The 27,154-nt window shown below is 35.1% G+C and overlaps 1 protein-coding gene across 1 annotated transcript in view; it reads left to right on the forward strand.

Annotated features, from left to right (window-relative positions):
- ADAMTS9 (ADAM metallopeptidase with thrombospondin type 1 motif 9) overlaps window positions 1–27,154 on the forward strand; it is a 1,232,634-nt gene that overhangs the window by 1,057,971 nt on the left and 147,509 nt on the right. The window contains exons 33-34 of the mRNA XM_044077927.1: window positions 11,654–11,783; window positions 11,941–12,035. Of these exons, the coding sequence (XP_043933862.1) occupies window positions 11,654–11,783; window positions 11,941–12,035 (225 nt within the window). The remainder of the gene's footprint in view (window positions 1–11,653; window positions 11,784–11,940; window positions 12,036–27,154) is intronic.

The raw sequence follows: 27,154 nt of genomic DNA on the forward strand, positions 1-27,154 counted from the left end.
TTCTTAATACAATAACAGTGTTCATACATTCTTCTGCTCAATTTTCTCTCAGTCTTCCCTACATAAAATTGTCCACACTCCAAACAAATAGCTAAATACACCACCCCTGCCGTGGTACAAGACCCCCCCATAAAGGTGATCTCCATATTATAAGAACCCAAATTTATTTTGGGAACTTCAGTAATAAATCTACAATATTCACAGGACCCACATTTAGACATCCCTTTTAATTTCTTATTGTTAATAGTATATTGATTTTCTAATAGGGATTTCAGGTTACTGTTGATCCTATAAGTAAATAAAGGCTTGTCACCAATTATTGTTAACAATTCCTTGTTCCCCTTAAACATAGTCCAGTTATTCTTAATAATTTTCTGGATATTACCCGAAGTTTCACCATAAGTTAGTACCATAGCCTGCGAAAAGCTGTTTACTTTTTGTTGCTTCGTTAATGGTGTATCTTCATTCGCTCCTAATAGAGGTTTATATCTATAACTCCACTGCTTCATAACCTCTTCACGAATCTGAGAGACAAAAGAATATGGGTAACCCCTAACTGTGAACATTTCTAAAAGGAGTTGAGTTTCTATTTTAACAAAATCAAAATTAGAAAACATTCTTAAAACCCTAACCATCTGTCCCTTAACAATATTCCTTTTCACGTAAGTGGGATGATTACTAGTAAATTCTAAATAATCATTAGAAAAGGTAGGCTTTCTATATAAACAAGACTGGAAGCTTTTGTGTTGGAATCCTTATATAAAATAACATCTAAATTTTGATTGTTTGTAGAACAACTAAATTTAAAGTAGTCACATGCCTTGTTCAAATAATCAAGTAACTTCACATGTGACCCTTCTTTTTTCCAAAGAATAAAAACATTGTCTAAAAATCTTAGATATAAAAACCAATTGTCCTTAAAAGGAGTATTAAATAAAAATATGGATTCCCATCTGTACATAACTAAATTAGCGAAGGTAGGTGCGCAACTGTTACCCATCGCCACACCCTTAACTTGTCTAAAAAACTCACCCCCAAAGGTAAAATAAATATTTTTCAAAATTAACTCCATCAAACCAACAATAAAGTTAATCATAGCACCAGTTAAATTACTTTCTGCAACTAATACATCTTGAAACATATCTAAACCTTGATCGTGGGGGATGGACGTAAAAAGATCAACTACGTCCACAGTAGAAAAACAAATATCCTCTTTATAAAATTCATTTTTAATTCTTTTTAGAAAACCCCAGGAATCAATTAATATATGTTCAACAGGAGTTATAGCATTTTTAATTACATGGTCAATAAAAACTCCTAGGGGATAAGTAATGCTATTGTGTCCAGATATGATAAGTCTATAAGGGGGGTCAACCAAGTCCTTATGAGTTTTAGGGATACCAAAGGCGATGGGAATAGTTGGATGTTCCACTTTCAAAAAGTTAAAAACTTCTTCATTGATAACCTCCTGGTATAGTGAGTCCTCCAACATTAATTTAATTTTCCTATATGAAAGATTTATTTTGTTCCTTGAGGCCAATTCATATTTAGATTCACCATTCAGCATACAAAAAATTTTGTTATGATAATCTACATTATTTACTATTGCCATACCACCACCTTTGTTGGGTTTCATATATCTAACATTCACATCACCCCTTAGTTTCTCTAATAACACCTTTTCGTCCTTAGACAAATTGAACACCCAATTTTTATGTTCTTTAAGGGTCCTATAAATTTCCTGTGAACATACACTTTCAAATGAATTTAAAATGGGTAATAAAGGGGGTTATAACAACTTTTCTTTCTAATCATACTCAATTTCTCTGGGTTTTCCTTGCCTATTTTGTCTCTAACATTTTGAGGTTCAATTTCCTTAGAAAAATTTTCAGTTCAATTAAGGTTTTACTAATGTCTTCTCTAACAGAAGGAACAAATTTTAAGCCTCTCATTAACAAATGGAATAAATCCTTACTCAGTTCTATTCCTGCATAATTATAAATTTTAAAGCCCTTATGAAAGAACACAAGTCCATCTGAAGAGCTAATGGTCTCCTCAGACAAGTTGTTTACCTCAGATTTTGACTCACTCGTAACTGTTCTTTCTTTGAGTGGATTGGTTCTGATAATTGTATCGGATTCTCCCTTCCCCCTGGCCCCTAAAAAAATCAGGGTTGTCAGATCTACCTTGATTTTTATTAAAAGTCCTTTCCGACCTCCTTAATGGTGGATAATCAGTATCATAGGAATTGTAATTACTATTATGTTTATTGTTGACACCGTTTTGATTTGAAGAAACCATAGGGATAAAAATGTTATTATTGCCCATAGTTGTGTCCAAATATGCTTTAGGTAGTGGGTATGCCAACCCGTGTTTATAATCATACTCATCTCTCAACATTTTCTTTCTATCTATATTATTACACACTTCATTCTCAACTTTGTCAAAAATATTATATCTTAAAGAATATTGATTAAAATTAAAATCATTTAGAATCAAACTATTAATTTCATCAATCTCTTTCAACAGTTCTTTAATTCTTTTGTTGTTTACTTTCACAATAAAATCCATCAGTTTAATACCGTGCCTATCAAACATTTTTAAAAGTTCTTCACATTCCACCTGCCCTTTCTTAATACCATTTGGGAACCTAAAGGCACGTAGACCTTTAGGAACCCTCCCTTTAACAATACTTTCTTTCAGGTAAGCGTTATCGCACTGAAGAGCACAAACTTTGTGCATTTTAACTTCTAAAGTCACTAACCTAGAATCCACATTCATCGTTTCATTTTCAGAAGTAGTTGGAAATGAACCACATTCCCTTTTCGACCAGTCTCTCACTCGATCGTCTATAGCATTAGTAGCAGGATTAGTAGGTATAAATCCTGTTTGCCCTAAATTTGTTGTAGGATGCATGTAATTCTCTGAGCTCTGAGAACACTGTTGCTGTCCCTGATTGCAGAAAACCGGAATTACCACATCAGTTTCTGTCCCTGGTTGATTTCCACTCCTATCTATAGCAATGGGACTGTTAGATTTTTGCATTTTAATAACAGTCTCCTAAAGTTCGGAAACCTTATTGGAAAAGTTCAAAATTAAAGCAAATAAATTATTGTTACCAGCCTCCACCTGTTGTCCACAGGGGAAAGGCAAGGAATCAAGTTCCTCTTCAAACATCGGCAAGAGATCATGCTCATCCATAACCGGAATTGGGCTTAGAAGGCTGCCAAACACCCACAAATGCAACAAATAAACTCCAAAAGGGTGTAAGAGTGGTAAAACACAACCAATAATCCAAGTAACCACTCTGATGCCAATATCTACAGCCCAGGAACACAACTAGTACTCAGAAACACAGTTTATTCACAAAAACGTGTAACAGGTCAAGCGCTTTCATAATATCACTTCATCAGAACAATTCAAAATCACTACAACACAATCTTATATACATTTAACATAATTAACCCTTAATTAGTAATAAAATCACTGTTATGGATGAGCATGATCTCTCGCCGGTGTTTGAAGAGGAACTTGATTCCTTGCCTTTCCACAGGATTTAGACCTAGTAATCCTGCTACTAACGCTATACACGATCGACTGAGAGACTGGTCGAAAAGGGAATTTGGTTTATTTCCAACTACTTCTGAAAATGAAACGATGAATGTGGATTCTAGCTTAGTGACTTTAGAAGATAAAATGCACAAAGTTCGTGCCCTTCAGTGTGATAACACTTACCTGAAAGAAAGTATTATTAAAGGGAGGGTTCCTAAAGGTCTACGTGCCTTTAGGTTCCCAAATGGGATTAAGAAAGGCCAGGTGGAATGTGAAGAACTTTTAAAAATGTTTGATAGGCACGGTATTGAACTGATGGACTTTATTGTGAAAGTAAACAACAAAAGAATTAACGAACTGTTGAAAGAGATTGATGAAATGAATAGTTCGACTCTAAATGATTTTAATTTTAATCAATATTCTTTTAGATATAATATTATTTTTGACAAAGTTGAGAATGAAGTGTGTAACAATATAGATAGAAAGAAAAGAAAATGTTGAGAGATGAGTATGATTATAAACACGGGTTGGCATACCCACTACCTAAAGCATATTTGGATGCAACCATGGGCAATAATAATGTTTTTTACCCCTATGGTTTCTTCAAATCAAAACGGTGTCAACAATAAACATAATAGTAATGACAATTCCTATGATACTGATTATCCACCATTAAGGAGGTCGGAAAGGATTTTTAATAAAAATCAAGGTAGATCCGACAACCCTGATTTTTTAGGGGCCAGGGGGGAAGGGAGAATCCGATACAATTATTGGAACCAATCCACTCGAAGAAAGAACAGTTATGAGTGAGTCAAAAATCTGAGGTGAACAACTTGTTTGGGGAGACCATTAGCTCTATAGATGGACTTGTGTTTTTTTATAAGGGCTTTAAAATTTATAATTATGCAGGAATAGAATTGAGTAACAATTTATTCCATTTGTTAATGAGAGGCTTAAAATGTGTTCCTTCTGTTAGAGAAGACGTTAGTAAAACCTTAATTGAATTGAAAATTTTTGTAAGGAAATTGAACCTTAAAATGTTAAATAGAGACAAAATAGGCAAGGAAAACCCAGAGAAATTGAGTATGATTAGAAAGAAATGTTGTTATAACCCCCCCTTATTACCTATTTTAAGTTCATTTGAAAGTGTATGTTCAGAGGAAATTTATAGGACCCTTAAAGAACACAAAAATAGGGTGTTCAATTTGTCTAAGGATGAAAAGGTGTTATTAGAGAAACTAAGGGGTGATGTGAATGTTAGATATATGAAACCCAACAAAGGTGGTGGTATGGCAAATTTAAATAATGTAGATTATCATAACAAAATTTTTCGTATGCTGAATGATGAATCTAAATATGAATTGGCCTCAAGGAACGAAATAAATCTTTCATATAGGAAAATTAAATTAATGTTGGAGGACTCACTATACCAGGAGGTTATCAACGAAGAAGTTTTTAACTTTTTGAATGTGGAACATCCAACTATTCCCATCGCCTTTGGTATCCCTAAAACTCATAAGGACTTGGTTGACCCCCCTTATAGACTTATCATATCTGGTCACAATAGCGTAACTTATCCCCTAGGAGTTTTTATTGACCATGTAATTAAAAATGCTATAACTCCTGTTGAACATATATTAATTGATTCCTGGGATTTTCTAAAAAGAATTAAAAATGAATTTTATAAAGAGGATATTTGTTTTTCTACTGTGGACGTAATGGATCTTTTTACGTCCATCCACCACGATCGAGGTTTAGATATGTTTCAAGATGTATTCGTTGCAGAAAGTAATTTAACTGGTGCTATGATTAATTTTATTGTTGGTTTGATGGAGTTAATTTTGAAAAATATTTTCTTTTACCTTTGGGGGTGAGTTTTTTAGACAAGTTAAGGGTGTGGCGATGGGTAACAGCTGCGCACCTACCTTCGCTAATTTAGTTATGTACAGATGGGAATCCATATTTTTATTTAATACTCCTTTTAAGGACAATTGGTTTTTATATCTAAGATTTTTAGACAATGTTTTTATTCTTTGGAAAAATGAAGGGTCACATGTGAAGTTACTTGATTATTTGAACAAGGCATGTGACTACTTTAAATTTACTGGTTCTACAAACAATCAAAATATTAACTATTTAGATGTTATTTTATATAAGGATTCCAACACAAAAAGCTTCCAGTCTTGTTTATATAGAAAACCTACCTTTTCAAATGATTATTTAGAATTTACTAGTAATCATCCAACTTACGTGAAAAGGAATATTGTTAAGGGACAGATGGTTAGGATTTTAAGAATGTGTTCTAATTTTGATTTTGTTAAAATAGAAACTCAACTCCTTTTAGAAATGTTCACAGTTAGGGGTTACCCATATTCTTTTGTCTCTCAGATTCGTGAAGAGGCTATGAAGCAGTGGGGTTATAGATATAAACCCCTATTAGGAGCGAATGAAGATACACCATTAACGAAGCAACAAAATGTTAACAGCTTTTCGCAGGCTATGGTACTAACTTATGGTGAAACTTCGGGTAATATCCAGAAAATTATTAAGAATAACTGGACTATGTTTAAGGGGAACAAGGAATTGTTAACAATAATTGGTGACAAGCCTTTATTTACTTATAGGATCAACAGTAACCTGAAATCCCTATTATAAAATCAATATACTAGTAACAACAAGAAATTAAAAGGGACATTTAAATGTGGGTCCTGTGAATATTATAGATTTATTATTGAAGTTCCCAAAATAAATTTGGGTCCTTATAATATGGAGATCACCTTTATGGGGGTTCTTGTACCACGGCAGGGGTGGTGTATTTAGCTATTTGTTCGGAGTGTGGACAATTTTATGTAGGGAAGACTGAGCGAAATTTGAGCAGAAGAATATATGAACACTGTTATAGTATTAAGAAAAAGGATGAGAAAAATGCATTATTTAAGCATATTAAATTGTTCCCTTCACATTCCTTTAAATTTGGGATTCTGGAAGTGGTAGGACATGATTTTAGAGGTGGTGACTGGAACAATAAGTTGTTGAGGGCTGAAGTTAGGTGGCAACTTAAACTTAATGCTAGTGAATTCCCTGGTCTAAACGAACATGTCAGCATTAAACATGAGTTAAAGTTTAGGGCCTTGAAACTTTGAATGTTTGGTCACTTGGCCCTTTAATAGTTTGAATTGTTCATCTCTCTTTATATGCATATTTTTTTTAAGTCTTTCTTCTTTTTTTTGCACACTGTTTATTGTATACTAGTTTTTTATACATTAGGATTTTACGTAGGTTGTTATGATCAAGCACTGTCACTTTAACTGATTTTATTACTAATTAGGGGTTAATTATGTTAAATGTATATAAGATTGTGTTGTAGTGATTTTGAATTGTTCTGATGAAGTGATATTACAAAAGCGCTTGACCTATAACACGTTTTTGTGAATAAACTGTGTTTCTGAGTACTAGTTGTGTTCCTGGGCTGTAGATATTGGTGTCAGAGTGGTTACTTGGATTATTGGTTGTGTTTTACCACTTTTACACCCTTTTGGAGTTTATCTGTTATGAATATATCAACATAAACATGAAAATATGAATGACAAGTGGAAAACAAAGATTAATTTATTCACTGTAGAACATCCTGGACTAACAGCCTTAGGGTAATTTTGTTAATAATTCTTTTCCCTTTCTACTACTGCCTGTTAGTAGCTGGTAATTCATTTAGTTAAAGAAGCCAGACTAAAAAAAAGTTCTGAACACCATAAGGAGATATGGGTGTGAACTGATAGAATACAAAAAGGCGATATAGACTTGAGTGAGTTAAAATGTAGCTGCGTTATTTCTGCTTCCCTCATTAGTTACTTGATATCCCATCTTAGACTTTCGCCCAGCTATAATCTCAGCAAGAATCTTTGTGACATTGACTTATAAATTCACCCTGATTTCTACTACATTGCTATATCAGAAGCAAATGAACTGAAGAAAACAGATGCCAAAATAGAATCTTCGAGGTACATCAGTCCTGTCCACTTTGTTACTAAACTTGTATCAGACTAAAGCATAAATCTGGGCACCACAGAACAGTATTCAAAGTATTTTAAAAAACTGCTACATACATTACTGGTTAGGAAAAAGTAGTGTGTAACAGCTTTTAAAAATCCATCATTCATTAGACAGTTTGCTTCTGCCAGCCGCCAGTGTGACAGAACTAAGAGCTTTACAACTTTCTAAGCTGTAACACGCATCAGACTCCTAAACTTTTTTCTATAACTGATAGTGCAAGAAACAGATAAAGCTCCATGTACTAGAAAGTGTTATGATTGGATTTATCCAATTATAATTACATATTAACTGTTCTTGGCATTGATGTTCTTATTCACCCATCAAGCTCCACTTCATTGCACTCATGAGGTGAATTTCTTGGCATACATATTTCAAGTACATATAAGCTGGTTATTAATGACCCTGTAAGGGCAGTCTGTATTATGAACTGCTATACTGAACTGGTATTTCAGTATATAATCAAGTGTTTCAAAGGGCATTTGGTGCTGTAGTAAATATTACTTCCAGTTTCCGTTTTGCAATATATGATCTTTGATCAGTAAGTGTTGTAAAACTAATGTTCAGGCATACCTATTAATTGTCTAGAATTTTGCGGAATGCCCAGATTTTTACATAACATTTTTCATCTATTCCTCATAAAATGTGTGGTTTTCTGGCAAATCACTGAGGATAGGATATGCCAAGTGATGACAGACATTTGAGGTTGCAGACTTCATATCACTCAAAAAATGAATGCTGAAACAAAACCTGGTATTCTAGCAAATTTCTACATTTATAAGAACAACATTTAAAATCCATTCCAGATTTTGCCAGTTTATTTCCTCATTATGTTTGACTTTGTTCAGGTCCAGGATATATATTCCCAGTTGTAAATATAAAAGTAGTCTGTCATTTACCTATAAATAAACAGATAGCTAGCTAGTTAGATATATATGGATATATATAGAAATGTATACCTGTATAAATCTGCATCCATCTATCTATCCATCTGTTTTTTTTTTCTCGAGGGAAAAAAACAAAACATTTTTTTTTGTAACCTTCCATAGCTCAGATATCATGGTTTGAAGCAACTAAACCACTGTAGTCTGTTTAAAGCTGACTGCACTGAAATCCCTAAGGGCAGAATGGCAGCCTTAGATGTGAATTGTAGCTGAACACTATTTTACAGCTGAGCACCATGTTGCTACCAACATGATCTTTCATTATGAAATCTGAATAGTGACTGATGTGACAATTTATTCATTTGTTTCAAATGAAGATGGATTATATCCCTTTACTGTTGCAGTGGTGGTGGTGCTGTAATAGCATTATCGCCTCACAGTTAGACGTTGTCCGTTCGATTCTCAGTTAGAGCGTCTTCTGTGTGGTGACATGCGTGAATGGGCGTTCCTTCATTGAAGGTTGTTTGTTATGCCCGGCAAGCCAGTACGTAAAAATCTGCTGCCAATCATTAGCGGATCGGAGTTCTGCTGTGGCGACCCCTAACTGGGAAAAGCCGAAAGACACAACAACAATAACAACAACAACTGTTGCAGCTTGACATTTCATATTATACTCTGTTTTTGTTCTGGGTTTTGCATGAAATTTATGCTCAGGATAGAGAATGCAGTAATAAAATAGAATACACCTTTACTGATTTGTCTTTGTATCAAAAGTAGATCTTTTTCATTTGTAACATGATGTTGCAAAAATGCCATAGTTTGAAGCAGCTATGGTGAGGTTAGTTTCAATGTTGTGCTGCACAACCTAAAAGGTAGAATAGATGTCATTGGTGCCTTTGGTGGTTTATCACCACATTTTTACTACATCAGGTATCATAAAGACATTTTAAAGAGGAGTGGTATATGTCCATTTTACATAGGCTTGGTTCCAAATGTAGGATTCATTGGCATTCACTGTATGACATTTTGCATGTTATTTAGTTTTAATTGGGGTGTTTTATGCACATTTTTATCATTATTCTGATGGCAGCACTGCTGTATTATACATATTTAATGCCGTGCCTTTCTGTCAGTAGTAAAACTCATATATATTTCACCAGAAGAAGATATGTTTTTCATTCGTAACATGTCATGGCAGTGGACCGAAACTGTTGAAGTAGTGGGTGAAATTCATCTTTGCTATGCATTAAAATCACTGTAGAGAAAAAATCCTGTTTCTACTACTGTACTTTTCATAATCAAGTCTTAAAGGGGGACTAACATAAGACTTTATACAGAACTACTAGTTACTGGGTTCACAGGCTTGCACTTTTAGTCTGATATTTTTTACTATATTCAGTGTCAGTTGTGGTGTTAAAATTAAGATCTGATTGGCATAGACAATAGAGTAATGCTCTAGAAATATATCTTTACTGAGTCTTTATTACAAGTGAATCAAAAGAACTGTATATTTCAACATAAGAAACATTTTTATTTTTCAAGCCTTTATGGCAGCAAAACTGGTGTGGTCAAAATTAGCTCTACGTTGCACCAAAATTCCTTGGAGCAAAATAAGTGTCTTATTATTTATTTATTTATTTATATGACTTGTTAACAATGGCAGGGCACTGATCCCAATGCACCAATTTTTTAGCCCAGAATGTGAACACACATCAAGTGAAAAACAATTTATAAAATAAAAGTGCACACTAAAAACAAAGGAATAGTTAATATACAACAGAAAAGTGATTTAAGAAGGTCATCGGCAAAAAAAAAAAAACTGTGTACAATATTTATAGCGATTAGATCGATTTGGGTAGTGCCATGGTTAGAGTTAGAGAATAGATGCTGTAGTGGAATGATAGGAAGTATGTATCAGAGATTAGGAAGAGTATGTTAGGTGACCTGAAGTAGAGCATGTGCAAGCAGCTTGTGCTGTGAAATGTTTTTTAAGTTGTGCCCAAAAGGAGGAGTAGTTAGAGACATTTTAAAGACATGAGGGAAGATCCCTCCAGAGCTTGGGTCCAAGGTTAGAAAGGGAGTGGTTAGTGCACTGAAGTCTATAATTGCATATATAGCTCATGTTATGTCTGAAAACGGTCCTTAGACCAGCCCAACTTACCCAGTTAACAAATACAAAATAACATCGATACTTGTGGATGACTCATCCTACTGATAAATAAGTTAATATGATGTTTTCAAGCTGGGCATAAAAATTGTATTGGCCATTGTGAAATTACATGTTATAATACCTTGAAAAATGTGAATTTACTTATAGAGATTTAGTCAGAGGACATTGTTAGAAATTAATTTCCTTGCTTCGTGCTCTTTTACGTCTGCATATCACAGATGACACTTTTCAAAGAATCATATCAGACTAATTCTGTATGTCATCATTAATGATTTTGATGCTTCACAGGCATCCTAATAAACATGGGAAGTAGACAGCCTGCAGCTGAGAAAAGGGAGAGTTAATATTAGAATTCTGGAGGAATTTAAGGACGTCTCTTGTGTACATCTCATTATGTCAAGTCAGAAATCAGTCATAATGACCAGCAGTGGTAGTGGAAGGGCAGTAAGCACATTAAAGTAGAAAAACGAGAAATGACTGAGCCATTGTCCTTTAACATGGGGACAGCTTTTTGGCACAAGGCTGTCTGAGGAATGAAAATCTTGAGCTTTTAGAAAAACTGATTTGGGAGTTACAATGGAAATGAAAGAAATGAGAACCACAGGAATGTTAATGCGACTTTACAAGGTTCTGGAAATGATTACCTTCCTTAACAGCTATGTGGAACTAATGACTATAAAAGGTGTACTGGTTGCTAAATGGTTATGCTAGCTATGCACTTCTTTATTCAGTGATGATGTGTAAGATTAGTGGTCAATGTCTTGCTTAGTTATGGGGTGATGATCACTGATTTTCATTTAACAAATATCTTCATCACCTTACACTGTATTTAATGTAATGGATAGCTACATAGTAGAAAGCATATTCTGGGTGTACATAGATTTTACTATATAATTCAGACCCTGAACTCTATCATTTTTATAATTTCCTCACTCAAGAAATGCTTGATTGCACTAGTATTAAACGTACATATTTCTGTATAAATTTGTGTTGGTTACAGTGTTCTGTGAGCTGTGGAGAAGGGGTGATGCATCGATCAGTGAGGTGTTTAACTTCTGATGGACAGACAAGTAATCGCTGCCCACTTGCTATGAAGCCAGAAGAGAGTGTAGCATGCCAGAACCCTGACTGTAAGTAGTATATTATTTTTTCTCAATTTTCCCAGTGTATTAAAAATGCTTCTCAGAATTCTAGTATAGCTTAATTAATGACAGACTGTCTGACTCTGTACTTAATGTATCATGCAGATAAAAGACTTTATTTAACAAAGACAATGTCTTCTGCCAGGTGATTTGCCAACAAGTTGCCAAGATCTGCAGCAGTTTGAAGGACTTACTGAAGACAATGAATATTTGATTAACATTCAAGGAAAAATAGTAAAGGTACAATACTTCAAACATTTCAGATTACCCTTTTCTGAATGTTCTATATGAAAAGGCATCAGCCACAGTTTCAGGGTTTATGAAGCATTCATTGTCAACAATATTTCTATATGTAACATACTGCCGCTGAATACTAAGATACATGTACAGTTGCTCTAGTAGGCAAAATGTTTTGCCACACTGCCTGCAATAGTGTCTGACTATTTATAGTAATTATAAATAGTACCATGATAGCCACCTTCATGGCATAGAATTGTAACAGTGACCCAGTAAATGGGGCTTCTGGTAATAGTCAAGGCACCAGGAGAGCTGGCCAAGTAGAGAGAAAGACAGACAGACAGACAGAGAGGAATGATGAGATGGTGCTTGATTGCCCCTCTCGATCCCAAGGATGTTGTGGGGGTGGTGGTGTGTGGCAGATTCCCAGTTTGTGAAATCCATGTTGAATCTTTGGAGGAAACTGGGTATTAATGTAGGAACCTTCCTTTAAAGGAGCAGGGAATTTGAGTGGTTGCTTCTTGTGGATGCAAAGAGCACACACCTCGTGTATGCTCACTGCACATCATTTCTATAGATGTAGCAGACTTGTACAAGATGTACATGCAAAGCTAGTAGGACATTAACTACCGCCCGTCAATTCTCCAAGTAGGATAATGGCATCAGTTTTGCTGCTTGGCCTTCACCCAAGTCAGTGACTGTGCCATAAAGTTTTTACCTCCAGTGGAACGAATGGCAAGATTGAGTGAATGGGAAGGTGGATTGCTAAACTAAATAAATAATAATAAATAACAAATAAGTAAAAAAAAAATTAAAAGAAAAAAATACAAACTAAAATGGCACCAAGATCTTTCATTTCTGAGTTTCTCATTGGCAGAAACATGTTACAGGAATGCACTGCTTTTGCTTTCTCCCTTGCTTTTTTCAGCTGAATATGCTTAGGAAGAAACTCTCCAAACACTTATATTTGGAGATACAGGGCCTGATTCCAAAAGACTTGTTCTCAGTGTAAGTGGTCACTTACACTGTCAACAGGACTTTTAGAATGTGGCTCCTGGATGTAAGCCTGTTTATAGTTAGGCCTTACAATAAAGTATGTCACTTACACTGAGAGCACGTATTTTGCATTCAGGGCAGATTTACACTGAGAGGGACTCCTTTTTTAATCTGACCCTTAATCAGTCATGGCTACCCTTAACCTTACTAAGGCAGACTGGGTGTTATAAAAAGCCCTCTGTGTATAACTCATTTGCAATCTGGGATAAACAGTATGGCTATGAACTCTCCAGCATGCCTCCCAACCTCTTAATGCAAAAAAATCTGGAAAAAGCTTGACAAAATGGGAGTCAAATATGGACATATTTTCAATATTGCTCTTATAAACTTAGAAAGTTACTAAAGTAACAGGACTTGTTTTAATATACATTTTCTGAAGGTTTTGAAGTCTGAAACTCAAATGTATGTCATTATTTACTGACTACAGGCCTGAGATCATCCCAGTGAGTTGCCAGGAAAAAAGAGGAACAGGCCAAAAATATGAGCCACAAATCTGGACATTCTGCAAAAATCTGTACAGTTGAGAAGTATGCTCTACAGTACAGCACAATATAGTATAATTAAATACAATACAATACAATTCCTGTCTATTCCTTCTACCCTTGACAGGTGTTGTTAGTCACAGCACACCTCAGGCATAACAGTGTATATGTTCCCTTGCTTGGAGGTCTGACCTTCCAAGCAACTTCTTTCATCACTTGAAACAATAAATTACCCAGATAATTCAACCTCTGTAATTCTTACTCTTACCTCTTTGAAGTTAGTTAGACTAGGCTAAAGGAAGGGAAGCTGTGAATTTACTTTGAGCATGTAATGTTTACAGATGAATGCTCATTGATTGTGTTTAATATGTTACATAGTAACTGAATTGCCTAATATTTGAAATGCTTGCAGGCTGAAAGGTCAGTATGCAGCATATAATAATTAATTTCAGTCTTCCTATGTTTCACTGTTAATTCCTGTCTCATACCTAATACAACTGCGAATTGTATGTATAAGCTGGAGAGTGTAGCCTCTGAATAAACAATGATTCCCACTGTACATAAAAGACGTGTTTAATGTACGAGCTTTATCTTTGATAAAGGAGGAATTTGGCAATAGAAGCGGTGCATGTGGTATTTTCACTGGATATGTTCCTGGAAAAATTAGAGAGGCACACATAAATGTGATATTTCAGTGGAGTCTTATCATTTAAAAATGCAGATATTTCTGTACTGTTCATGTCTTACATTCATTCAGGTAACTCCTCTTCCTTTCTGCACAGATTTAGAAAATCTGCAAGTACTCTGCAAACTACAGGTGCACTCTAACAAACTGGTATCAGATTACATAAAATAAATTAACTTTTAACCATCAAAAGTTTGCAGTTTTGCTATATGCTATACAACAAAAAAATAAGTAATCCAGTCAACATTCATATACTAAAGATACATGAAAGAATACCAAAGGTTTAACTTGGACCACCTCTCTTATTTAAATAACGTACAGAAAAGACAGTTGAAAGCAATAATTCAGCTAAAAAGCATATATAACCAACCTTCTCTCCCTTGAGGCTAGGCAGGCGTTAGCAAACGGCATGCTTATTCCCAAACTGGAGTATGTCCTTCCTTTTGTTGTTTTAAATTCCACAGACAGTACTCACAACCTACAAATTATGCAAAACAAAACCTTTCACTACTTGAACACAGCAGAAAGAAGAAAGCATCACCTTCACGTTCTGCTTTTGCAGGTAGAAAAACTTATCTTCTTGCCTACTTTCTATACAAGGTAATAAATAAAAAGAAAAGTTCCCCTACTGGCCTCAGAAAACAATAAAAAATCTACCTCATAATTTCAGAACAAATAATGGAGACATCCATATCCTAATTAGGCTATTTATTGATATCTGATTACCGTGAAAATCCAGCTGGGTAGGTGGCCATTTTCAGTAGAGGGCCAGGCAGAAAAGCTCCAAAGTACTACAAAAGCAATTTAAGAACAATAATTTTACAATCTTCACAAATAATGTGCATAAATAAATAAATCTACACTTTAAACACTTATACCAAATTAGACATAATACAAAAACATTGGTTCAGAATAGATACAACTGATATATCAATAATTTAGCATTTTAGAGACATTTTAGCCAGGTTAGAGAAATTAAACTAAGTTAGTATAATACAAAAAGGAATTGCAATATGAAGTGGGGGTTATGGCATATTTAGACAGAGTATCAGTGGAGAGAAACTGATAGGCATAAGAATGTAAGTGAAGAAGGGAGAGTAAGGAGATGTAAGGTATGAAGAGGTATTTGTTTACATTTAGGGAAATAGTTTATCCTGGTGTTGAGCAAGAACAGCGCTAGCTTTTGGCTAGGAAGTCTTTCAGCATGGTTATAAGTGACTGAAGAGAGAGAATTGACCAGATGGATACAGATAAGGAGTTCCAGGCCTTAGCAATATGATATCAGTACAGATCATCCCCAGCAATTTTGACAGTTTTGTGGACAGAGGAGTTTTTTAGTCACTGGATCATAATGACCAAGTGGGAACATAGTTTTGTAGAATGTTACTTAGTGATGGACACACAGATGGATGCTGGATAATTTTATAGGTGGTGAGAATTATTTATTTATTTTTTTGTTTATTTATTTAATTATTTATTTGTCTTTGTTTACCAGAAAAGTCCGACTGGACAGAACTCTTTCCAGCAGAAGCCTGGGGAGAAAACCTTCATGAAATTAGTTACATCAATAGTTAGAGGGACTAAGACTTTCGAAATATAGAACATAAAACATAGTTAATACAGATTTTGGCAGAGAAACAATACGTAGTTACACTGGTGGTGGCAGATGTGATACAGAGAAACAATACGTAGTTATACTAGTGGTGACAGATATGACACAGAGAAACAATATGTAGTTACACTGGTGGTGGCAGATGTGATACAGAAGAAACAATATGTAGTTACACTGGTGGTGGCATATGCGATACAGAGAAACAATATGTAGTTACACTAATGGTGGCAGATGTGATACAGAGAAACAATATGTAGTTATACTAGTGGTGACAGATGTGATACAGAGAAACAATATTTAGTTACACTGGTGGTGGCAGATGTGATACAGAGAAACAATATGTAGTTACACTGATGGTGGCAGATGTGATACATGATAAAATATTTGCATGTATACAGATATAACATACTTACAGTTTTAATTTCACACTGATATAAGGCATTACATAGGTAGAATAAACGTGATACATATTAAGATTATTAGCTCTTGTTCTATTTGAAGTTATTAGTATTATATCTGGTCAGTGACATAGGTAAGCAGTTGTGGGTGTTATCGTTAGGAGGCAATATAAGTGTGTAAATAAGGTAGTTATCAATAATGGTGGTAGGCAGCATGGAGTTGTACATGATGGGAGCTTTTGAAGTGGAGCTGGTTGGGAAGAGATAAGTCAGTGAGACAATAAGACAAAAATGATCTTTTCATTGAAGGATGCCAAAGCATGGAATGAGGGATTTAAACAGGACAAGGAGTGTAGTCAGAGAATTAGGAGAAGGTGGGTTGGCATAAGTATGAGGAATGAGGAGAAGAAAGTAGAGGTGAAAATGTTTTATCTGGATTGGGAAATTGTGAGTAGGAGGAACTTGGTAGATGGGATTATTGTTAAGTTAGGTTAGGTTAGGTTAAGTTATGTATATAAGTAGGGCTATCCTGGAGTAGTACATGAGTAGAACCAGTTCTTTCTTAGGTGCTTCTTGATCTTAGATTTGAAGTCAGTTTTTAGTGAGCTTGAAATTTTGAGAGATAGCATTCCAGAGTTTGGGAACATAGTTTTTGTATTTACTTATCAGTAAGAATGATTTGTTGTTTAATCTTAGAGGTCTAATACGAGTAGTGTTGAACTATATGTTGCTATGAGGAGCAATTATCTGGTGCATAAAGAACATTAAGTGCAATGATTAGTCGGGTGTATGTTAACAATTATGACAGTTCTAACCAGTGCTTTTAAAGCAGTGCAGTAATTGTTTTTTTTTTTTTTTTGGGGGGGGGGGTGGTAGAGTTTTCAGAGAATTTGGCGATCTTATTATAGCATATCTCAAGTTTTGACTTATCATATTAGTTTAGGTTTGTTAGTATTGGCAAAACATAGAGGAAAGATGGGGAAAGGTTGGTTCAGGTAATGATATGTCTGCTAGAGTCTAAAAGGTACTTTGTTGCTTTGTATAGGGAGCCTAATTTAATGTGTGTGTTTTTGAAGACTTATAGTATGTGTTGTTCATATTTAAGATTTTCATATACTAGGGCCACTGGCATCTTAGTTTGGAAGACTGTTTCTAGTTTAGGTTTGTTGGCTGAATAGATGTCAAAAGAGGCCAGCAGGTCTGAGTATTTTCTGGGGGTAAACAACATTAGTTTTGTTTTCTTACGATTCAGCAGCAAGTGATGCCATGATAGCCAACATTCTAAGAGAGCTGTGTGATTTCTTGGAGTTTAGGGATGGTGGGGGCAGAGCAGATGAGGGCGGACTCATCAACATATTGCAAATATTGCCACTGTTTGTTGCATTATACAATTTGCTTATGAATATGTTGAATAGTAGTGGTCCTAGAACTGAGTCCTGTTGGACTCCTACATTTAAGTGGTGGGGGTGGAGAAAGTAGGCATTGCCATTTGATGGCCTGTTGACTTGAGAATGCATAGCTTTAGAACCAGGACAGGCCTGATAGGGAGTTTAGCTCTATGGGTATCTTTTGATTGGAGACTCTGTTGAAGGCTTTACATAGGTCTATGAATAGGGAAGACACCAGACTGTCTTCATTTCTGTGCCGGTTAATGGTATTTGTGAAACTTAGTAGGGTGGTTGCAGTGCTGTGCTTGGGTCAGACGCCTTGTTCTGTCTTAGAAATAAGGTTGTTATTTGTGAGGTGGCTGATAAGTTGACTAGGAATACAACATTCTACCATTTCAGATTAGGGAGATAATATAGCTACTGGTCTGTAGTTAGTTCAGTCGAGCTACCACCTTTGTATAATCGAATAATATACAACATTTTCCATATACTTTGGACATGTTTTTTCTTTTTAATTTCTCCAAATCTTTTGGGTTTCTAATACCATGATATGAATGGACCCCATTCCTAAGTCAAAGTACGATTAAAGTTCATGAAATTAGTATTGTTTCACTCTTTGATGTCAACCAAAAGTGCTCTTTACATGTTTTTTCTGGTATGGAGTGATTCATGAGTATAGAGATGAGTAAGGCCAGTGCTTCAGATGCTAGTTTTAAGAATTCAGCTGGTAAATTGTCGGGTCCTAGGGTCATTGGTTTTAATTTGTGAAGTTTTTTTTTTTTACTGTGGAGGTTTGGCCTGGTTTAATGATAAAGCTGTTGGTAGTACTAGATTGAGGTGGTGGGGTGACTGGAGTGGAATGTTTGTTTTGCTTGAGTAGTGAAACAACAGACTTTGTAAAACAAGAATTCAACTGCATAGCAATATTGTAGTTATTATTATTATTAGATGTTGGCTCAGGGGTGGAGAATTGGTCGGGATGGATAATTACATTTATGCAGCACCAGAACAGTTTTTGATTTTTAGATATTTGTTTTAAAGGTTAGAGTAATAGAATTGTTTATCTTTCTGTATTTGATTTTTTTGCAAGGTTCTATGGTGCCTGAAAGTTTGGAAATACTCTGCGTTTTTTTTTTTTTGTGTGCCAATGTTTCCATGCATTCTCTCTTTGTTTAATAAGCTCTTGTTTTCTTTGTAAGACAGGATGTTGGGATAGCTTTCTCTCCCTTTTTGATCTCATTGGGAACATGTGGTTTAGGATATAAAGGAATGTGTTACTGAAGTGGGAAACAGTATCATCTAGATTTAATGTTTCCAATTATACAGAAGGAGGATTGATATAAAGGTGTTTTTGTTGAAATTTTTAAGTTACATGTCTGGTTATATTTTATTGACCTATTTATATTTAGTCATTGCCTCAGTATGTCTGTTGGGAGATGATCACTTATACTATCTAGTAAACATGATATTAGGTTTACGGTAAAGGTTTTATTAAAATCCAATCAACTGTTGATTGTCTATTTGTTATTTTATTGAATCTTGCTCATAGTTTCATAGTAGCCTAGCCAATTATCCCATGTAAGAATCAAACCCTGCACCTTGTGTCTATAAAGTAGGCGTCTTAACCATTATGCCAACCTCGCATTTTTTTTTTTTTATTCACGTCTTTTGGGTACCCTATTCCTAAGTCACAGTACCATTAAAGTTCATGAAATTAGTATTGTTTCAGTCTTTGATGTCAGCCAGAAGTGCTCTTTACATCACCTGTAATGTGCCCAGTAATGTCTCCTTCTGCAGTTTGTATGGGGTAACATGTATTGTCAACATCTCTAAATACAATTGTAGATTCTTTTTCATAAGACCCATTGCTCCTACTACTATTGGAGCTGTCTGGGTATCTTTCTTCCACATTGCTCTTGTCTCTGCCCTGCAGATCCTGATATTTTATGACTTTGTGTACCTCTATAAGCAAGACACTGTAGTCACTGGGTGCAGTGATTCAACGATCAATGTTACTTTTGTCTTATTTTCATGGACCACTATATCTGGTTTTCTAACATCTGTCTTTTGAACTGTTGGTAATGGGTGATCCCTTGTGATGTAGACTTCATCATTTTCTATGATGCTTTGTGGCTTATGCTTCCGGTGTTTGTCAGCTACTTCAATACTATAATGTTTGCACAATCCCCAGTGCAACAGTCTTGCCACATTATTATGCCTTTCGGTATACAGTCCTTCTGCCATTAGTATGTCACAACCAGCAACGAGGTGTGCGACTGTTTCCAATTTGGTTTTACAAAACCTACATTTGTTTATTTCTCCCACATGTTCAATGGACTTTGTAAACCAGCATATTAAACTTTTATCTCTTGGTTTGAATTCGCCTTTCCTTAACTATTCTTGCATTTGTTCCTGATCAACACGAGGTTCTTCCAGACGTTTTCTGTACTTGCAACATTTATGCATTTTCCACATTTCTTGCCTTCTCATCTGGATCTTCCCCTTACATTTTTTTCTTTTTTTTTTTGGCACATTGAGTTGCTGCCTGATTTTTATCTACTTCTGGTTTGATTTCCATTCCTGCTTGATGCCGGTATGCTTCTGCTAGATTAAACAGAGAAGTTATCTTAGATTTATTCTCCTCATGTTTCTAAACTTTCACTATGTTTGGGTCTTGTGAGGTCAGCAGATATGTGTGGAGTCTCATGATTGCAGATCTGTACATGTAACTAATTTCAAGGAGGCCCATCCATCCTTCAGAACAGGGAATATATAGTCTTGGTATGCACTGATTTTTATAAATCATTTGGTGAGCATGAAGCATCCTTCTTGTTTTCCTATCTAATCTAGCCAACACATTTTGGGGCCAGTCAATCACTCTAAAACTATAAGTTAGGACCGGAAGAGCAAATTGGTTTATAGCTTGGATTTTCTTCCTAGATGTCAATGCTGTTTTCAGGATTAAGTCTTCTAAAGTATTTCTTACTAAGTTTTATTCACATTTGTTCATATTTTATTGTTGATTCTTCATCAATTCCCAAATAATTAAGCAATAACCAATGATGTCAGTGTAGTATATTAAGATTTACCCACAGTTGGTGTGGTTTAATCACTAAGGCAAAGCCGTGGGTAAATCTTAATATACCACACCACGGAATCAGTTATTGCTATTATACAAAGACATTATTTAAGAAAAAAATACTTACTTTTCTTAAATAATGTCTTTGTATAATGGCACCATACTGTCCTTCCATGCCTGGTACATATCCTGTTGCCTTTTTTGATGTACTGCGCATGCGTATGGGATGTCCCACTCATACTCAGTACATAAGTGCTTTGGAAAGGAAGCAATGGAGAAAAGAAGGTCTCCTTTGCTCCGTTTTTCTTTTCTTTTTTTTTTTTAAATGAAAAGAAATGTTTTGGACAGTTTAGGGATAGGAGAGAGATAGAATGGAGGAAATACAAGGAAAATCAGGTATGTGTCTTTAGTTTTTAACAACGTACCTGTTTTTCCTAGGATTTACTCCATCCTGTCTCTCTGCTATGTCTGCAGTATGGATTTCAGATTACATTTATTTTTTTTGTAAAAAAAAAAACAAGTTGAAAGTTACAGTGTATACCAATGGAAAAAAGTCTGGACCTTTTTTTTTTTGGTATATGCTCGAATTTACAACAGGCACATTGATTGGACTGACCAATCAGCATACTTGTTTTGGAATATTAATGGCCAGTCATTGTATAATTATACACTCCTTCTTGCCCAAGTTTGTTTATATCACATTCTTGTCCCATACTGATGTTTTCCTGGTGTTGCAGTTTTCCTGCTTTAAAGGTTGCTTTTGCACATTTTTGAAGACCAAATGACATTCTTATATCATCTAAAAAGTTTTGACAATTTGCAGTTGTACTTTCAGTTGCTCATCTGATGAGCTATACATTTTAAAATTATCGATAAAGAGAAGATGAGAAGTCTTTATACTTTGTTGTTTTCTAGGAGCCAAATTTTAGCCATGGCCTAAGCTGTTAAGTAGACAGCTTAATGGGTTAAGGGCAAGGCAGAATAGCAACACTGACAGAGATTCACCATGGAATATCCCCCTTTGAATTTTTATCCCTGGGATAATAATTTGTCCTTTATCATGGATTAATTGCAAAGTGGTCTGTCACTGTTTCATGGTCACTGTAATGTAGTTGATCAGTGTAGGGAGTATCTTATACATTTTTAAGCACTCTTTTATCCATGGTTGTGGATACTGTCAAATGCTTTTTTGTAGTCAATCCATGCCATGCTTAGATTCTTCCAGTTTTTACAGTTCTCCACTATGACCTTTTAACAACAAATGATCCTTTGTTCCCTATGACTTTCTATTACTGCCCATTTGTTCTACTGCCATTATTGAATTTTTGTCTAAATGACTATAAACTCTGTCGGCATCAATTCCCATATATAGTTTATACATTGTCAAAAGGCAAATTATTGGTCTATAATTTTTAGGCTAGCTTGCAGGTTCACTCTTAAGTAGGAGCATTGGTTTTCCTGTTGTTAGCCAGGTTGGTCTCTGTTCAGGGTGCACATATAAATAGTTCTTACTCATGACTAAATCTCCATGTAAAGATGTTAATACTTTTGGCCAAAAGGTATTGCATCCGGGCCTCGGGTTTTCCAATTAGAGGCTTTTCTTAACTTTGTTTCAGTCTCCCTGGCTGTTACTTCATCCTTTTTATATCCTGTACCTTTAAACTTCTTATTCTTTCTTTTAATTCTTCTATCCATTTAGCATCTTAGTCATGTTTCACAGGATCTTCATAGACACTTCTCCAAAATGCATCTATTTCTTCTTTTTTGTCTGTCCTTCAATTCCTTTACTTTGTTTCCCAGTTCTCTATAAAACATTTTTGGGTAATCAATAAATTGCTTATTTTATACTTTTCCTTTATATTTATCTGCATATCTTCTAAGTTTTTCTGCCTGTGCTAAGATCTTTAGTTTGTTATTTGCAATAGTGCATGAAAGATCCTGGTCTGTTCTAATACTGCGCATTGTTTTTTTCACGTCTATCTTTCTAAGTATTCTTGTTGATCTGTTCCCTCTTTTCTACATTCTTCTAACAGTGACACTTCTTGTCTTAATTGCTTTATAGTTTTCACTATTCGATAATTCCATTATGGTATTCGATTTCTTCCCTTCATTCCCCTCACTACCCTGTGTTCTTGTGGTAGAACTTTATCAGTAATTAATTTAGCTGCACAGTAATACATCCTGTTTACTTCTGCTATATCACATGGATCTCTAGCGACAGTCCAAATTACTGTGTTCATTTGTTTTATCAAACTTCTAACTTTTTGGCTTTTATTGACCTTCTGCACTCTATTTCTTTCATTGATCTTAATATGTCTATATCTATTAAATCAAGCAACTCTTCTCGTAGCTTATTTTTTTCTAAACTGAGGGCACATTTGGTGTTTTCCATTTCCTGCAGGTATTCTGTAGAAAGTTCTATAACATCTTCCTGTGGCACATTCTCTTTAATTTCATCCTGTGACATTAATTGCTCTGTCATATGGGAACTCATTGGCCTATCACTCCTCAACATTGACTGCATCAAAGTTTCCACAGTTTCCTGTTCCTTCCCTTGCTGTGCAGCTTCAAGTGATGTTTATACTGATTTCCTGTGGAAGGCTCTAACATATCTCCATATGGCACCTGAACAATTGCTTCCCATTCCACTTGTTTCCCCTTAATTTGGGTATCCATTGCTTTATCCTGTTGTGGTGGTTTCTAAATAAGATTTTTCACACGGAATCTTCACTTCACAGGTACTTCATAACCTCAGTCACTATTTCTTTAGCTTCTCCATTACTGATCTTCTTTTCTACTTTTCCTCTTTGTCTTCTTATTTTTTGTATTGTAAAGTTTTCCATGACTGGATTCCTTTGCCTGTATTTCTATTGCTCTTTTTGTATTGGTTAGTTTTGCTTTCTTATTTGCATAAATATTATACCATATTAAATCTCCTTTTCTTTCCCATGTCCATATTTCTTCTTCAGATGTCTCCTGATCTTCCTGTTTCTCCTTACTTTAGGGACTCACTCCATCATGCTGCGATGTAGCCTGTGTTAGACCTTCTGCACCAAATCCTTCACTTTGCAGGCACTCTATACCTTCAACTTCTGTTTTGTTTTTAACTTCTGCTTCACTAATCTTCTTTTCTACATTCCCTCTTTGTGATATTCTTTTTTTATTGTGAAATTTTCCATAGCTATATGCCGTTGCCTGTATTTCTCTTCAAATATATTTGGGGCTGTCTTCTTCATATTGATTAATTTGTCTTTCTCCTTTGCATAAATATTGCACCATATCAAATCTCTCTTTCTTTCCCATGTCCATATTTCTATTTTATACCTTTCAAAAATCTGTAGGTTTTATTCCTTATATTTTCGTAATTCCTCAGATGCTTCTTTTTCCAAACAGATCAAAGTTTATTGATCTATATACCGTTATTCACAAATCTGTTGTATTAATGAATACAAATTTTTATTTGAAGCTTCTGACAGTTTTTCTCGTGGAAGTATTTTTCTTTCCTCTAATTTCTCTCTTAATCATTTTGTATATCTTGCGTCTAGAAATTCTGGGATTTTTGCATAATAGTAACAATACATAATTTCTTTCTTATCCACAATAGTCAACTTTATCATCTTTATGGCTCTTCTTTGGGGTATCAGTTTTTTGTGATTTTTATGGACTACTACTTCCTTCTACAAAAGGGGGGTCTATAAGGTAGACATCTTAACCATTATGCTAACCTCTTACCTTGGGGTGGTTTGTATCAGTTGGGAAAAAGAGTATAGATTCAGAGAGGGTTTATCTGTGTTAGAGGTATGTCAGTTGATATTTAGATCCCCCATGATTATGATGTATATTGTGTGATATCCAATGAGGTATTTCTTCTGCTATAGGCATATTATTTTCTTGGGGATATAGATTCTAGTAATAGTAATGGATTTCTTTGGGTTAACTTGAAGTTGTGTTATAATGAGCCTATGAACTTATAAGTATTTCTGCTGTATTAAATCTGGGGGTTTAAGGGTAAGGAGTTTTATACTTATATTGTTCTTGAAGATCACAGCTGCAGCTGCTTCCTTTTTTATCTTCTCTGTGTATACTATAGCCAGGGATTGGTATTTAAGTGTTTTTTATTTCTGGTTTCAGCCTTGTTTCAATTATAACAGTTATGCTGGGGGAGTATGGAGAAAGAAAAACAGGAAATTCATGTATCTTATTTGCTGTGCTTCATAGGTTTAGATTTTTAAAGCACAAGATTGATCCTTCGGTAGTGGGGTGTGGGAGGATGAAATTATCAGATTTCTGTGGGTTGGGCTAACATTGTTTTTATTGATGGGGCCTGGGTTAGGATGTAAGTCTCTACTAAGTTTCAGTTTTGTATACTGAAGCTGATGGGGTGCAGCAACTTTGTTTTCCATTGTATTGTTGTTTTGGGTTGTTCTTTTTTCATACATATAGGAAAAATAATTTATATAGGTTGTTGAATATAGTTCTGGAGATATTTGAAATGTTATAGAGGGGTTAAGAAAGGAATTTTTAGTGTAATGGGAGACTTTGGTCAGTTGGTGGTTGAGTGTGATAGGATGTTAGTTGAGCTACATTGGAAAATGCTATAAAAAGAATTATATGTATTGAAATCACTTTGTGGTGAAAGACGGGGGGGGGGGTGGTCATATTGTGGGGAGATGTAGTGAAGCTGGTGATATGGGAATTTTGATATTATTGAAGCTGAACAATTTTAGCAGTTGTATTAATTTTGTGTCTCCAGCAATAGTGGCTTTAAATGGGGAGGTTATAATTGTTTATAGGTGTGGGTATCAAAGTACCAGTAAGTGTTAGGCAGTTTCTTGTATTGTAACCAGCTATTGGTTAGAGGGCTAGATAAGATGGAGTCTAGTGCATATAAATCTAATAATAATTGGGGTGGGTGGAATTGGGGCTAGGCAGAGAAACAGAGCCAGGTAGACCTTGGCAGACAGAGGGTTTTCTTTGAAAAAAGCAATAAGTGAGGTCTCCTTGGCAGTAAGTAAGTATTTTGTAAAAATAATTACTGCATGATGATTTGTGTTTATCTTTCATACACACAATAGTGAAGTGCATGCTTTGTTATGAGCAGTTTTAGTGAAACTCTTCACCTTGGTAGGTGCTGACTGTATGTAAAGCAGACAGAAAATTGTGTGACTGCTAGGAGTCAGAGAAGTTAAATAGATGCTATAGCAGGTAAAGCATCAGAGAAAAATGACTCTCAGTATATTATATGTAAAGAGCCTGAAAAATAAATATATGAAATGAGTTTTTACTTTCTCTTCTTTTAATAATGTAGTTGTTTCTTGGAGTTGATTTTGATAGATTGTTTTATATTACATTTGATTGAGGAAACTTTAAGAGAATGCATCTGACTGCATCCCAAAGCAGAGAGTGCATACCACTCCAATTCTGAGATATGTTTTTATCACCAAAAAAGCTGTTTGTGCTACTTTTACCTAAGTAGCTTTCTGCAGTTATCTGTCTGATTAGAAAACATCAATGGATGTATTTATACTCCTATCTGGTTGCGTACTATAGATGTGTCCCTTGAAGGGAGCTGAATATTTGTTACAGGGTATTCTCTCAGGAGACAGCAAGCACAGTTTAACTGGTAGACAGATGTTATGTAGAGTGGAAGGGATTATCAATCCATATGTAGATGGACAAAGGAAATAAGACAGACTACAAATGCTTTGCAAGTACAGATGCTGGTATGTAATTAAGTATGACTATGAATGAAGAAATCTTTAGTTTAGTTAGACTACTCTACAGACACTCTGAAGTAGCTGTGGATATGGTATTAAGAAGCCAGAAGCTGAATACATGTTATTTGATGGGGTAGTTCTAACTAATTTAGGCTTTTCAGTGCTATACAGTGGTGGGTTCTGAAAAGTGTATTTGCTGCACGTTTAGCCACTTTATTACAGCATTGCTCATGTTCTGATTTTTGTGATGCCTGGAGGTTAGAAAGGATAAAAACACCATAAAGCAGTGAGGGGTAGAGGTTAGTAGTGGCAAATGAAGTTTTAGTTGCATCAGTGAGAATCTGTTTGCTTCTGTAAAGCATCCCTAGTTCTTCATCAGTTTTCCTATACAATGTTGTGTATGTATGTCAAATGTAAGATTATCATTCTCTATTATCCTTAATAATTTGTTATGAAAGTGTCTTCAATGGTTGCATTATTTAGAGAGAGAATTTTAAGTTTTGCTTTTTCATTAGAGAGAGAGAGAGATTTTTGGGGGAAAAAGAAGTATTTTTGGGGGCAAGTTGTGCATGAGTTGTGAGTTACAAAGCTGTGCTTCAGTGTCTGTTAAGGCTTCCTGAGTAATGTTTTGGAGATATGCCAGGTTGTCTTATGTGCATATGAGTGTGGAGTCATCTGAATATTGTATCAGGGTGACCTGTTGTA

The sequence above is a fragment of the Protopterus annectens genome, chromosome 7.part0 (genome assembly GCF_019279795.1).
Source record: "Protopterus annectens isolate FY-2018-M chromosome 7.part0, PAN1.0, whole genome shotgun sequence".
Taxonomy (NCBI): Eukaryota; Metazoa; Chordata; order Ceratodontiformes; family Protopteridae; genus Protopterus; species Protopterus annectens.